This window comes from Pagrus major, chromosome 23, assembly GCF_040436345.1.
Source record: "Pagrus major chromosome 23, Pma_NU_1.0".
Classification (NCBI taxonomy): domain Eukaryota; kingdom Metazoa; phylum Chordata; class Actinopteri; order Spariformes; family Sparidae; genus Pagrus; species Pagrus major.
Genome location: NC_133237.1, coordinates 1,712 through 17,772, shown reverse-complemented (window position 1 = coordinate 17,772; position 16,061 = coordinate 1,712). Strand labels below are relative to the sequence as shown.

The window sequence follows — 16,061 nt, the reverse complement described above, 5'->3', positions numbered from 1 at the left end:
TATCGTTTACAGAAATCTCCAAAAAAAACTCTCACCACCCTCATTGTGGTGGAAATTCTCATTAAGAAGTGAACAAATAATAGATGATTCACACAAGGTTGTCTTTGTGTAATTTAATAAAGTGGTAAAAGCAACAAGTAAACAGAGTTAAGCAATTTCAGCTGAAAAGTCAGCCTCATCCACCAAGCAAACCCTGGCAGAGACTGACCAAGAGACACAGACAAAGTCACAGTTTATAGCACACTCAGAGAAAAGGAGATTTCACAAAACAATATCCAGATGGTCAGACAGTTCACACTTAGACCAGGTCATAATTCACAGTGTTAAAGGTGTAATAAACCATGAGGTTATAGGTCAATACGTGAAATAAAACAGTGCAAGGTAATACAAGGTAACAACAATATGTGTGGTTAAATGCAAATGATACATTTTGCTACTATACTCATAAGTCTCATTTCCTGCAGCAGCAGGCTGTTATTTTCACCTTTAAAAGCTCTAAAAAAAACTATGTACTGTAACTCCCCTGCACCAAACAGCAGACAGATACAGTTAGCAAGTACTATAGTAGACATAAAGAAACATTTAGCAACTAATGAGACAGATTCTTCCCTCAGTTATGGTGGAAACTAAATCAGAACTGAACGAAGAATAAAAACTGAACTTTGCTTTCTTCAAGTGGCCAGAAACACAACTCTTAATGAATGCTAATGTTGCTCCGTGTAACTGTCTGCCAACATGTTTGCTGTTACAACTTTATGAAGTGACAACATTGTATGTCCCTGTTGTGATTTCCCCGCACACTGTTCAACTTGCAAAAATACATTTATTTGCAATGTGTTGATACTAAACCTTCATCAGGTAAACAGTCTAAAAAGAGAAGCCAGTCCTAAACAAGGACTGGCTGCAAGTCTGCAGTCGATCACAATCCCTGCATGAAAAATAGATAAATAACCAACATCAACTTACTAACTGAAAGTATATAACTACGTGAAAATATAGAGGCAAAATATTGGAAGGAAGGAAGGAAGAAAGCTTTATTTATCCCCAAAGGGCAATTCAGTTTCTACAGTGGTTGACACTGTCATAAAAAAACATTAATACGACATAAATCATACATACATACAAAGACATATTATAATAAATAAAACAGAACACTATTTTATTGCCCAAATTCCCGGCTCAGTTCTCTGCATTTAGCAGCCGAATAGATGAAGGAACAAATGACTTGGAATACTGACAGGTCTTCCCAAGAGGCTGCTTATATTGCCGTCCTGATGGCATCAGCGCAAATTCTTATGAAGAGCGTGTTCCTAATTAATAATGCCTTTTGCCTTTTTACGGACACATCTCTCCCAGAGAGAGTTTAGATCTGTAATGTGTGTACCGATAATTTTAGAGCAGACATTTACAATTTTATTTAGACAGTTCCTGTCCTTCACTGCCAGGCTGTTAAACCAGCAGATGAAGGAAAAAGTAAGGAGGCTCTCAATGTAGGACAGATACACAGAACACAGAATGTGTTTTGAGACGCCAAAGGAGCTGATCCACCGCAACAAGTGGATTCTCTGTTGGGACCGTCTGACTACTGACTCAGTATTGTAGTCAAACTTAAGCTGGGAGTCAAACACGGTGCCCAGGTATTTATAAGAGTTCACAATCTCAACATCCTCATCATGAATCCTACTGACTGTGGTGTTTGCCTTGTTTTTCCTAAAATCTATGATGAGTTCCTTCGTTTTAGAGACGTTTAGGTCCAGGAAGCTATCGTCACACCACTTGACAAAGTCAGGGAGTGCCCGTCCGTGGTCTGACTCTGTGCCCTGAAGGAGTGAGAGCAAAGCTGTGTCGTCTGAAAATTTAACAAAGTAACTGTCCTCAGTTAGTTAGTAGTGCATTTTTATTTACAATATAAAAAATAAATATGGTTGTTGAGAAAATTGACCAGATAGAATAGTCGTATTGCACAGTGCAGAGTGAGGTCTATTGGGAGCAGTGCTGATTGTAGAGTCTGACAGCAGCAGGAAGGAAGGACCTGCGATACCTCTCCTTCACACACTTAGGGTGGAAGAGGGAAATAAGTAGCAGCACAAGAGTAAGTCTCAAAAAGTAGAGACAATAATAAAGATATTGGAAGAATAAAATAACAAAAATTATTAGAATAATTCAATTCAATTCAATTCAATAAAGATAAACATACTATATACAGTAACTATCCTTGTATGTACATGACGTATGCAATATATTATAAATGTGCATGTGCAATGTGCAGGGTTCCTGAGATAATAAATAACAAGAACAAAAAAAACAATCAGTCTTTGTGACAGTGAAGTCCTCAATCAGTGGAGAAAGGAGGTGTTGGTGAGGTGTAAAGTTGAGACTTTAAAAATAAGTCAGTTATTGTGAGAAATATTAATCATTAAGAGATGTAAATTTTCAGTGCATTGGAAATGTACCTTTATTTTAAAATGTCATGTTCACGAGAATATTAAATGTTGACATTCAATTGATCTTGTTTTGATTTCTAATCAAGCTCTGGCTTTGAAAAATATTTCCCACAAACAGTAACACTGACTTTACACACAATATCAGTCTACTTATGAGAGAGCAGCAGTCCAGTTGAAACAACATATTACATATAGAAACAATAAAAACCTATTGAGATTGCCTGTGTAATCTGTGATGGGAATTCATTAAACATGTCTTGATCATTTCTAATTAGACTTTACTGCTGCCTTCATTTGACATGTTCTGTGATTGCAAACTATAGCCACATTCAGAGAAGATGGCTATGATGGCTTTCTGCACATGAGATAAATGTGACCGAAAACAAAAGTGACATGTTATGACAACGTAGAACAGCTGTATCTGTTGAAATTCCTCAACCATACAGCAAAATGAAGAGCAGAACAGAATAATTTTGTTCTGTAGTTCAATTTATATCCATGGTTCAAAGAAACATTAAAAGATATGACCATTTTGCATGTGTATTGTCAGTACATTCAAAATTTTAAAAGATCACTGCTGTTTTCCTCGTTTCATTTTGAATTGGAATATTGAAAGAAAGAAAGAAAACCCGTCGTGCAAACCGATGAGCAATATGAAATAAAAATTCCTTTTATTAAAGAGTATTAGATTTGTCCCAGTCACAAAATACTGCTTTCATGTAAAACTGCCACTATTTGACCATTTTGACCCGACAGTTCAGCTGAAAGCTTGAAAACTGAAAAGTGCTTCAAGAAAAAAAAAAAAAGCCATCGGCATTAGGTGACTTTCAATTCTAATTAAAATCAACTACAAAGTTATATAGTTGCATCTACAAAAAAGGCAAACATTACAGGCTACCATCAAGGTCAACTAAAAGCTGATAGGACCAATGTGACACTTTCCTGGAATTGTTCTTAGTTTACATCACAACCTATGAGATTTGGTAGATTTTTAAAAACATGTTACAAACTTTATATAAAATTTTTTCTGCTAGAGTATGAATTGGAAACCATTTCTCCTCCCAGTTCCCAGTTGGTAGAGGTTCTCATTAGGGTTGCCTCCTTTCCCTGTTATTTGCTTTATTGTTAGAACCCTTTGCACAGAAGATGCTGCGGTCACAGGACATAACCCAAAATGTTGTGAATGTAACTTTATTCTGATTGAACACAGCATAGCCACACTGAAGTTTTATTAAGTGGTTTATCTCATCAACTACTGTATATCCAAACAGTGTGGTGAGGGGCACTAAGGGGGAAAATTCAGGGGAAGCCGAACAACGCCACCTGGGGACTTGCAACCCCAAGAAATATTTGAACTTCGGATATTGGTTGGGAAATGGGTAGAAAAAGGACACACAGGCTTGTTACTGAATAGGCAGAGATGTGAGTTGTAAAGTAAATTAAAAAGTTTTATTTTAAACAAATATCAAAATAATCAACGTAAACAGGCAGGGGTTGGAACTGCTGAGAAGGAAAAGAAAGGGTTAATGAGCAAATGAAAAACTCTTAAAATCAGTAAGGTCAATATAAATAACCTAATTACAATTATCTTTTAAAAAGGCCTCAATATGAACTATTAAAAAGAAATCAGCGTAATTGTATTAAAAGTCGGTCCAACCACGACTATAAAGGAAAACTAAGCTGAGGCCATATGTGGAGCAGCAGACTACACAGAGGCAGTGTCCAGGGGTGCTACCAGACCACTACTCACCTTCAGTGCAGCACAACAAACCTCACAGCAAAATAGTGCAGTCAATAGTGTATACCTGTGTGTTTACTCACATACAGAAAGTGAAGGGACCTCACCACTGGGGCCTAACCTCCCAACAATATGGCACTCTGCTTGGGAAAATAACTAAACAAGCCAGAAAACAAGTACAGTAAGGTAACCCAGTTGGTTTTAACAAATTCAACCTTAAATATAACTAAGGAAAATTGACCTAAACAAAGGAAAAAACTAATTCACACAAAACTAAACTAAAGGCAAAAGGGCAAAACAGCAGTGTTATTGTGCAGGTGAACCTGAAAAAAGGGGAAACTAAAATTAGCTAGGCTCACTGCATGTTAAAATACATTTTAAAAACTAAGCCTACTCACCACTTATGGCACCAAACATAAACAAGAAAGCACTCTGGGAGGGCAAACAGGGTTTCCTCACATGGACAGCTGCTTCAAGCAAAGACAGTCCACTATAATGCACATTTCAGGCGGGAATATGCCTTTAAAAAAGGGTTTTTCCGGCATACCTGGGACACCAAACACGAACAGCCACAGCAGGGGCAGAGAGCAGGACAATGGCACACAGGTGACTTATAGCTTGGCCCTGATTAAGGAATTTGTTGGGGGAGCAGTTGAGGCTCCCCCAAGGCTGTATTCACCAGAACTACACCTCGCTCTGTACTAGGGGAATATACCCCCACCACATCTGAAACCGCTCTGCCTCCATTGCAGGCTCTGCTCTTTGAGGAGATCACCTGCTTACACCAGGTGTCCTCAGTGACCTCTCCTCCTCTGTCCTGTCAGAGCTACATGAGCGGCCCCTGTTCTTCATGTTCCTGCTAAATGAACATCCGTCGTCATCTTCATCTTCTTCCTCTTCTTCTCCTTCCTCTCTCTCACCTGCTGCCTGGCTGTGATTGGACATCAAGCTCAGTACCTCAGTCATGAAGAAAGGGCCAAGGTCTACAGTGAACGAGGTGAGGGAGTCAGAGCGTGTCAGTGTGACACCACTGCTGTCTGGTAGAGACCCCTTCCAGATGTCTCCATCTTGAAACTGTCTATCAAGACGAGACAGATGAGGCAGAGTGAAAAAACCAGACTGCAGACCTGCAGACAGACACAAGAAGAAAACACACTGAAGTCACTGAATTGATGACTTGACACATATAAAACATCTCAGAGTGCCTAGCAATTGTACAGAAGCCCTGAAAGGCAAGTGAGAAAAAAAAAACTTATGGTAAAGACTTACATCTTTTTCATTTTTTGCACCTCTAAAAACAACTTAAAACAGTTATGTTACATACTGCTAACACACAATATATGTACCTTTAGTTTAAAGGGCATAGAGAAATTTAAACTCAGTTGGAAGATTACGCTATTGAAAACATGGGGTTGTGGTGCACTTCACCCTCTTGTGGTCAAAAGAAGTATAACAACAATACATTTTTAAACAAATGGTCAAATACAGACGAATTTAAAAAACAAATTTGAAAAAATATCCTGGTGAAACTTCTTTTACGTTCTAGAAATTAGTTTTTACCTCTATTTACAGATTAAAATAATAAAAAGTAAACAGATCACCAGAATCTCATACAAGAACAACATCAATGTAGGATGTTACAAGGAACGTTTGTTGGGTATGTGTAGGAGATGGATTTTGGAGCGAAGTGTTTAAATTGAAAGTTTTATGACATGATTTTACATTTTCAAATTGAAGTCACTTTTCAAAGTGTAAATATCTGAAAGGAAATCCAACCTAAAACAGAAATATCAGAAATGATCCTATTTTAGTGATTTGAACAGTAAAATTGATATCACTTTATAATATATTAAAATGTTGTTGTTTTTTAGCACAAACAAATTTCACCTGGCTGGAAACCATAGAGCTCATAGTTTGTATTTGAAAAGGAAGTTGAAAAAGTATGAGCTTGTAACGTGGGCTGGTGAAGGTGATGGTCCACTTTAGTGCGGGTCGCTCCGGTTAGCTCAAGAGAAGGCAGGCAACATGTGGGGGTTTCCGCACTGCCCTTTTATTCATAATACTGACCATACCATACACATATATACATATATATATATATATATCTATATATATATATATATATATATATATATAGATATATATATATATATATGTATATATATATATATATGTATGTATACATATCCGCAGTAAAGTGGATGCGCCTGTAGAGAGATTTACACAATAAGTAGAACACAGTGAGCTGGATAATTTAGCTTCCCCAGTACACACGAATAGTCTAACACTAGCGCGTATAACAATAATAAAATGTATTTATCTCTGCTTTCAAACGTTCGGGCCGCCATGAACAGGCTACTTACATGTTTAAGGTGGTACATAATGTTCGTCGTGGAGGAGTGATAGGCGAAAGTTTGCATGTCACCTTCTTGGGGTCGTCCTTCCTCTTTTCAAAATGATCCCATATTTTAGACGTCTTTCCCGACATGGTTGGCTATTAATTGTTAACTGTCTAACCGCGATGTCGAAGGAACCTGCCGTGTTAAAAAAAACAACACTGACAGTGAGTGAGTGTCACGACTTCCTGTATCTGGCCCTTCAAATTAAAAGCCCTCCAGCCTTTTATACACAGGCCAGCCACCAGTCACATAGATTTGACTTAATTTTGGCAAGACACGGCTCCAAATGTTTCTGTTTTTTTTCCTGCGACCAATGGACCAATGAAATTTTGGTCGGCTAATGATTTTTTGGTCGACCAGTGCTTGGTCGACCATTCGGGGGCAGCCCTAGTGAGAAACACTATTAATTAAGAGATGTAGATCCAGTGGCGTATCCAGGACATTTTTACTGGGGTGGCCCAGATGGGACACAAAGCTAGTGTGGGGTGGCCATGGCATAGCGAAGTTTAATACCACGTAAGCAGCCGACCGCGGTTCGAATCCTGGCTGGACGTCCTTTGCTGCGTGTCACATCCCCTCTCTCTCCCATAATTTCCTGTCTGGTAACTGTCAAATAAAGGTGTCTATGCTGGTAAAAAAATCTTTTTAAAAAAAGTAATTTTTTAAATTCCATTTCCACCTATCACAGGCCTCAGGAGTCTCTGGTTATTTTAACATATCTATTTTTAATCAGTAATTATGTTCAGGATAGGGTACACATTTTCTAAGAGCCATTTCCTTGGAGTGGATTAAAGTCCTCATCTCTTCACAAGTTAGATTAGGGTAGCAAAATTCAACGCTCTTAACTCATCCTATAGAATAACATTAATCAGTCATCAGCCCATCATCTGTGTCACCTGTACTGTTACCTGTGTTTGCTTTACTAATTGAGGCGCCATCTTGTGGTTACATAAAAACACAGCAATCCAGGCAACAGAACAAACCAAAAACTTCAAATCAAAGCTTAATACTTAAAGATAGGCCTTATTAAAAAGTGTATCAGTCAGCAAAAGATAAACTAAGCTTGTAAGGAAAAAACAGAAATATTTGTTGTTCTTTACATGCTTAGTTTATGTTATTATTTAGCTTAGATATAATTTGTTGGAGATACTGGAATTTGATTTTTTTGGTTTGTTCTTTGCCATGTGTGTTTTTATTTGACCACAAGATGGAGCCTAAATTAGTAAAGCAAAGAAATGTAATTCAATCACTCAATCAATCAGTCAGTCAGTCAATTCACTTTGAAGTAATAGCTATAACTACAAACGTCAAGCAGGATCATTGTCAAATTGGGTTAGAATCAGTGTGCAAAATACAGGATGGGGCTCTGGAGGCCCTTAAATAACAGCTTCGACTCCATTAACATGTCAAAAAGAAAGGAGGTGTCAACAATGTGCCTCATTATGTCTATTTATAGTATCTACAAAGGTTTATTCTTACATAACTACCGACATCTTCGATCACTTTTAATAACACAATTAACACATATTGCATCTCAAGCATTTGTGGCATTTGAATGCAATTTGCTCTGCCTCTGCCTATTTAACCTCTAAAACATGTGAACTGTGAAGATGAGCTAATTGATACAAACAAGAGAAAAAAGTCTTTAAACAGCCCTTAAATCACAGAGCAAATAAATAAATCACAGCTTGCTCTTGTGTTATAGCTACTTAAATCTAGACTGTCACACTATATTTCACACACTGGTTGGTCAAAAATATAACATTAGCTCTAATGAACACACACATCTGCAAAAAACACCCTGAGTCTTCAGTCCAGAAAACAGCGCTTCATATTTCATGGCGGCATCCAAATAACAATAATAATAAAAAAAAAAACGCTAACATTAAATGCTTAACTTGGTTTGCAGGCTGCTAAGCTAGGATAGCTTAGCAGCTAGTTCGTCTTTTAGCTAGCAGCTAAAAGATGAACTAGCTAGCTGTAGACTAGCTTAGCTAGCTAGTGCAGTGTAGTAGCTAAGCTGCTAGCTTAGCTTTTAGCTGCTACTTAGTGCTAGATAAAGTTTTCCTACACATTCAGAGGGAACTACGACATAACTAAACATTAAATTACCATACCTCTCAGTCGACAGATTTCAGCGTTTTTATCCAGCAGTTGACGTTGTCACTGTGACGTCCTCCTGTTTCATTACCGACCGGACCAGCAGCAGCAGCAGGTGCCGGGCTCATCTCTCACGGCTCACCTATCAGACCTGCATGGCCAAACGTCCGCTGAGCAGAAATCAGCTCTCACAGCCTCAGTACGACCATTACTGTGTTAGTTAAAAATGTAAAACTGGCCCTAAATCAGCTGATCAGCTGTCATCATTGATTGACAGCATTTCTCTTGTTTCTTGTGTTGACGAACTTGACCAGCTACCTATCAGATCTGGGGTGGCCACAGGGGCCACCCCTGAATGAGTTTTCAGGGTGGCCCCTGAATGAGTTTTCAGGGGCCACCCCTGAATGAGTTTTCAGGGTGGCCCCTGAATGAGTTTTCAGGGTGGCCCCGGCAGTGTCGTATCCAGGACATTTTTACTGGGGTGGCCCAGATGGGACACAAAGCTAGTGTGGGGTGGCCATGGCATAGCGAAGTTTAATACCACGTACACATTTGTCAGTTCAAAACCATTAATCAGAAAGAAACCTGGTCTTTTACAGAAAGTATTTATTTCCATCACCTATAACGCACACTAATAACATACAAGTTAAACTCAGTTTGTTTTCATACATTATCACTGAAAGGTCAGTTTATTGAATGATAAAAGCATCTCACAATGATTCTTCTCACAAAGACAACACTGTCTACATTAATTCAGGATATTAGAGTAGTTTGCTTTTGATGGAGCAAAAATCTGACCAGACAAAAAGAAAAAACGTTAATGTGGACATATTAAGATTAGGTAAAATGAGATTACACTTCATATACGTTAGAACATAAAGCATCCACTATCATGAAGATGGTATGTTCTTTAACATGAACATTCAAAGAAGTTCATCGTTACAGCATAAAAATACTAAAGGCAATATTTGTTTGACATGATTTTCAGGTGTGATTTTTAGAAACTGAACGCATTAAACCATTCCTCATTGTATAAGAATTACATATTTTATCTGACAATATATATCTGACAACTCTTTCCATGTTAATAAAACCTCAGAACTTAAAATTTGATATATTGTGATTTCACATGTCACCTTCATAAATTCTTTCTATGAAAATGTAAATATACAACTTAAAAAGCAACATACAAAGGTGATGACATGTGCATGTTGTCAAATCTTTCAAGAGAGTTTAACATGATAAAATAAAATGAAAAGAGAAATAAAAAATGTGTCATCATTCCATCGTTCAAACTAAAATAATTAAAAGTATGTTCATAAAACTCAAACATCGTGTTTCAACTTCTGGCACATTTCTTCGCTCCTTGAAAAAAATTCAACACAAAGCTTCAAACATATAGTAAAAAACAACAAATGATTAAACAAAAACTACATCAAAATAAAGATTTAGACATTTATCTGCTAAAAACATTAAAAAGTAGAAATATGAAATAAAAAACTTGAAATACTCTTTGATTACATGCTGATATAGTAGAAGTACATAATATTGTGCATCCTGTAAAACAATGATGTAATAGGATTCAGTTTCAATCAAACAGTGACACAATGTAAGAATTCTTGTCTTAATTTCCTTTTAAGTCATGATTACATAGAAAATGTTGCCATGAATCCTACATACGTACATGTAACTGACTTTGTACATGTGAATTATAACTATTGTTCTTTTCCTTGTTTCCTTCACCTCAATCAAGCAAACAGACTTTTGTTGTCTGAATCCATTTCTCACTCACAGACAAATTCACCTGTCAGTGATAAAAATCAATTTTGTTATTCTGTGATTCATGAATAACAAGAGATTTTCAGCAGGGTTGTAGTTTTATTGGCTCACTCACTACTTGAACATTTCATCCAGACTTTTAATGGCATCTTCTTTAGTGTGTTTTATCCACTCTTTGGGAATTTCACCAAGGCCCTCGAATTTTAATTTATAGTGTTTCTCCAGATCCTTCTTGAAGCAACACACAAACCATGTCCAAAATTTCACCTTTGACTCATCAGGGGTAATTCTCCAGTCAGCAAACCTTGGGCCAGCAGTCCGGTACTCTTTAAAGGGAATGGACTTGTCTGTACCTGAATGGTAAAATTTCCAATCACTTGCAACATTTGTTGTGCAGAAATTGACATCCAGATCATCTGTGTTTCTGTAGTGAACTCCATTGACTGCAGCAGATCGATGAAAAGGCACGCTGTGGTCACCAGGACTGTGATCGGCCAGTGTGTTGGTACAAACAGCTGCACAGAATGGACACTTCACCCAGCAGCAGTTACACAGCTGATCGATGAGGATTTGATCAGGCTGGTCCTTGAATTCCTTCATCTTATCCAGTGAGAGGCTGCTCATCTTCTCCATGATGCATTCAAGGCCTTTCTCGATTTCTTCTTTAAGAAAGTCAAATTCATTTATGTCTCTGAAGTTTTGAGCAGAAATGGTGAATATTAGTTTACTGTGCAGCAAACTGGAAAATTCCTTCACCCACTTGTCGATGTCCCCTTTCTCTGTTTTGATTTTCACCGTTGCCTCAAATAAAGCCTGACTCACAGATGATTTGATGTCTTCAACATTTTTCTTGAGTATATTCTGTGCTTTATCTCTTTCTTCTGTGAAGATGTATTTCTCTACTTCCTCTTTTATAAAGGTCTCGACTTGCTTCCTTGGGGTTCTGATGTAGGTGATAAAACCATCAAATTTCTCTTTCTCTGCCAGTGACTTCAACGCATGTTTCTCTAAGTCCAACCTGTTCCCACTGAATGCTGGGACGTTGCACCTCATCTCATCAGCGATGCCACTAGCAGTCTTGTTACAGACGGCCTCAACAGTGGAACTCTTCAGTTTTTCACAGATCAGTTCTCCAAGCACAACAGCAGATGAGCTTCCTTTGCAGACGCTTTTGAAAATGTTGTAATATCGCTCTTTCTTGCTTTCTAAATAAACAAGCGCATCATTGTTCATTTTGAATTTCTTGTGGGACTCTGTCAGCCAACTCTCTGCTCTGTCAAATACATACAGCACAAGATCAACTGTAAACTCCTTCTTCAGAGTATATTTCCTTGTTGATTCAAATTCTGTCACCTTTTCTTTTACTTTGTTGGCCACTTCTGCCAAGTAAGCTGGACTGTAGCCTTTTGTTGCTACAGGTTTGCTTTTGATTGCATCAAGGGACTGTTGTTCAATATCATTAATGACGGATCTGATCCGTTGCTGTTCTTCATACTGAGGAGACCCTTTAAGGAAAGACGTGAATTGGTCCCACAATTTACGGCTAGCTACATAATGACTGTAATCTCCAACCCCAGATATTTTTTTGTAGTTGCCACTGCTTCTGGATTCATCTATGAGAGCCCATTCAAAACCAAGCTCATGAAGGATTTCTGACTGATCTGCTTCATATTTGATGTCCTTAATAGGTTTTGTTCCAGCAGTTAACTCAGTAACCCAGCCTCTCCAAACTGAGTTGAACTGCTTTCTAAGTTCCTCTTCATCATTTACCTTGTCTTTTAACTGATGAGCGAGCTCTTTACTCTTTTGTAGCAGTTTGTCCTCAAACTCTGTCTTCTTATCATCAAGCTTTTTACAGGCCTTCTTCTGCTGGATAACTTCATCCAGTTTTCTTTGGACTCCTCTCACTTGTTCATCATGAAACTCCTTGATTTTGCTTTTAAATGTGCCTCGCCACTGAACCAACATTTCTTTATCGCTGTCATTATCAAAGTATGTTGTCATTGCATTTTGGATTTCTTCATAAGTTTTGCTCATTTCTTTAGAAAGATGACTGAGCTCAATCCTGTCCAGGTTTCTATTTTCTATTCTGTTGTAAAGCTCGTTTTCAATGGTCAACATGGTCCTCCTCAGGGTCCAGGTCCAGTTCCCATACTGGACCTCAAGATTTCTGTACACTGCGATTTCATGTGTGTTTTTGAAACTGAACACAAAGTTTTCGTTCAGCAGGGCATTCCACAGGTCATGAATTTTGCTTTTGAACTGTTCCAGAGTAATCCCTTCAGACTCTGAAGCTTTAGAGAGGATGAAGGTCTTCAGCTCTTGGATGCTCTCACTGTAACCTGGATTTGGAGGAGCCATCGGTGGACTTCCCTCCCACAGTTGGGCAAAGTACTTCACATCTTTTTGAACATCAAATGCAATGACGTCACTGAAGCACTCAGCATCACAACCCTCCTCCTTTGCAGCAAGTTGGGCCATCTGGTCCAGTTTGTCTTGCAGGCGTCTCTTTCCATCCATGTTCATCTCTGCAGCTGCAATATCTGTGACATTCTGATGAACAAACACACAACTTGGAGAAAGTTTAACTTGTTTCATCCTCATGACAGCCTGAACAACAATCTGCAGAACATCTTGCATGTCAGCTGGATTCTCTCCAAAGATGTTGATCAATGTCATGTTTCCCAGACCAACAACAAATGTTGCCAGTTCATTGTCGTGGTGAAGAGTGACGTTACCTTCCAACTCAAGAGCACGCAGTCCTTCAGTGTCCACCACCAGAACGTAGTCAAACTGAAAGTCTTTCTTGATCTCTGACACTCTGACCAGCTGCATGAAGGCACCCTTGGTGCACCTGCCAGCACTCACTGCAAACTGTAGCCCAAACATGGCATTCAGCATAGTTGATTTTCCACTGCTCTGTACGCCTAAAACTGACAAAACAAAAACCCTCTTGTTGCCCAGTTTCTTGATGACTTCATCTAAAAGACTAGAGATCCATGTTAAAGGCACATGACCTGCATCACCATCCATCAGCTCCATTGGGTGTCCTGATATCATCAGCTCTGCAGCCAGCTCAGGGTATTTAGACCAGCCAGTCTGTCCACTCGTTGGTTGTTTCTCCAGAGATTTATGGGCTTCATAGATCTGGCCCATTTCTCTAAACATGTGCTCCAAGCCAAAAGTTGCTGACTGTAGTTTGGTTGATATTTGTTCAAGCTCATTTCGCTTCATTTTTAGCTGATCAGATTTGTCATGCTTCTTCTTCAAAGCCAAGACGTCAGACCATTTTTTATCATAGCTTTGGAGAATTGAAGAGAGATCGTCTGTGCAGAGGGCATCCATTAAGATCTGAGTCCATTTCAGAAAATACTCTCTGTCTGTCGATTGCAAAGATGAGAGGCTTTCAATGAACAACTTCATCAGCTCACTACAGGAAGCTTTGCATTGATCTTCTCGTATTCGCTCCAGTTGTTGTTCCTTTTCAGATTTCTCATTCTCAATGTGTCCTGTGAGGTGATACAGTTCTTTGTTTGTTCTGCACCACTTGCTCCACAGTTGGCCTTGGCATTGGAGAAATGTATCTTTAATCTTTAAACCATCCATCCCCTGAAGCAACTTCACTATTCCCTCAGCAGCAGATTTCCCTTTTTGGCAGAGATGGTCATCTTCATCCACTCTGATTCCAGAGACCTCAGCCATGGTTTCAAGCTGGAAGGATGCATGTGGTTCAGACAAAATGTTTCTAATGATCCCTTTCAGTTCTTCAGAAACATCTGACTGACTTCTGTCCTTCAAACCCATTTTGTATTTTCCCTTTTTCTCAACAGTATCGAAATTTCCATCAACAATGAGACAAATGAGAGGCTTTGGAGACTTGAAAAGACCTGAGATAACTGCAGTACTTTTGTCACCTTTTTCCAGAGTTGGTACAAGAACAACATTGACTGAAGATTTTTCAGTCAGTATGTCACGCTGTTTTTCATTCAACAGAGCATCACCATGGAGATTACAGAAGGCAATGCAGTTATTGAAGGCATCATTGGGTTTTCCAGCTGGGCAGTACCAGGCAATCTCTGCCACTCCATCCATCAAATGGCGAGACTTTGTGCTACCTCGACAGTTTCTGTGGAAGAAGGTGTTGTGACGGTCATTGATCAAAGTGTTCATCAGCTGAGATTTAGATTGAGGCAGTGGACCCAGATGGAAAAATGACACCATGGGTGTCTCAGCTTTGCAGATGGGAATACTCTTCATGGTGACAATGTTTAAATTATCTTTGGTTTGAGTTATCTTCCATGTTTTTCTTATTTGTCTGAAAGTCCACAGAGGACATTCAATGTCCATTGTGACTGGGTCAGGAACAAGCAAAGGTACAGCGTACTGACATTGTGACAGCTTTGTAATCATGTTCTGCTTAAAAAAGGTGTCTGAGCAGTGAAATACTGCCATCTGAACGTCCATTGGATGCACATGAGACTGCTTTGATGATTGATCAGGGTCTACAGTGGTGCTCAAAAAATCATCTGAATCACTATCGCCTGTCTCAGAACTGTCAACCTCTGGAACAGGCTTTGAATGGCTGACCTCAGGACTGTCTTGTCTTACAGGAATATATCTGGCTCTGTAGTCTAACATCATCAGCCTGTGAAGAAAAGTATGAGCTAGATCTTTCTCACATGTGACATGATCCTGTTCCACAGGTGGACCTATCTGAAGAAAATCTGCTAGTGAAAACTTCTGTTGATGTCTGTCTTGAAGGTCAAGTCTGCCGAGCAGTGTTTCAGTTTGTGCGGGATATTGTTTCTTCATGTCGGTCTCTTCAGAAATCTTCTCTGACTTCTGTAAATAAGTAATTAAAAATGTACTGTTTGTAAAGAATTATATTGATATAGGATGGGATATAAAGTAAATAGTCCTAAAGATCTTGTCAGTAAAAGTAGGAGTCTCTTACCTTATCCTTGTTTCCATACAGATTCATATCTGAGGTACCTGCAGTAGAATAATTAACTTCATCATAAGAAGGTCAGAGCAATGTGCTATCAGACAAATACATTTTTCATTTCATCCTATAACATTTTGAATTTTATGACCAAAATCAGATATGTTTTTGACAGTTTCATGTTATTGTACTATTAAATTATGTTAATAATAACAAAATCTTACCATTCTCTTTGGTTGCAGATGGTACAGACTGATTTCAGACTCTCCTGCTACTGGTGTGTTGTTGTCATTCTCCTCGCAGTGTTCAACATCAGCAGGTTTATCCACTGGGTCACACTAAGAAACCAAATTATTTCATTTCATTTTTTTGTTACCAGGTTTTAACTGTTTAAATTCAAGATCAGCAACACACAGTGGTACTACAAAATATAAAAATCAAGGAAATACCATATGCACAAACTAAATACAATCAGGTTTGTCATTTAGTGAGAAGAAACCAAGTTCTTCTGGGAAAGTGTTTTCAAATCATCCATGTGTCTAACCAGGAGATCCATGGAGTCAAACTGTTCAAGTCTTAACTAAAAACGTAAACAGCTCCAATCATCAGTTGAAGGTGTAACTTTAGAAAAATCGGTGGCATTAAACATAAATACTGCT

The 16,061-nt window shown here is 38.5% G+C and overlaps 1 protein-coding gene across 2 annotated transcripts; it reads right to left on the bottom strand.

Annotated features, from left to right (window-relative positions):
* Nucleotides 1-9,312: 9,312 nt before the first annotated feature.
* On the bottom strand, nucleotides 9,313-15,448 carry LOC141020099 (interferon-induced very large GTPase 1-like). 2 transcript variants are annotated; one of them, XM_073495156.1, is made up of 2 exons: nucleotides 15,415-15,448; nucleotides 9,313-15,299 (listed from the first exon to the last, which is right to left on the bottom strand). In XM_073495156.1, the coding sequence occupies exons 1-2, from the start codon at nucleotides 15,439-15,441 to the stop codon at nucleotides 10,575-10,577; spliced, it is 4,752 nt and encodes a 1,583-aa protein (XP_073351257.1). In that variant the 5' UTR covers nucleotides 15,442-15,448; the 3' UTR covers nucleotides 9,313-10,574. The 2 variants fall into 2 exon arrangements, with proteins under 2 accessions (XP_073351257.1, XP_073351258.1); XM_073495157.1 differs by having other exon boundaries at nucleotides 9,313-15,302; nucleotides 15,415-15,440.
* Between the last annotated feature and the right edge of the window lie 613 nt (nucleotides 15,449-16,061).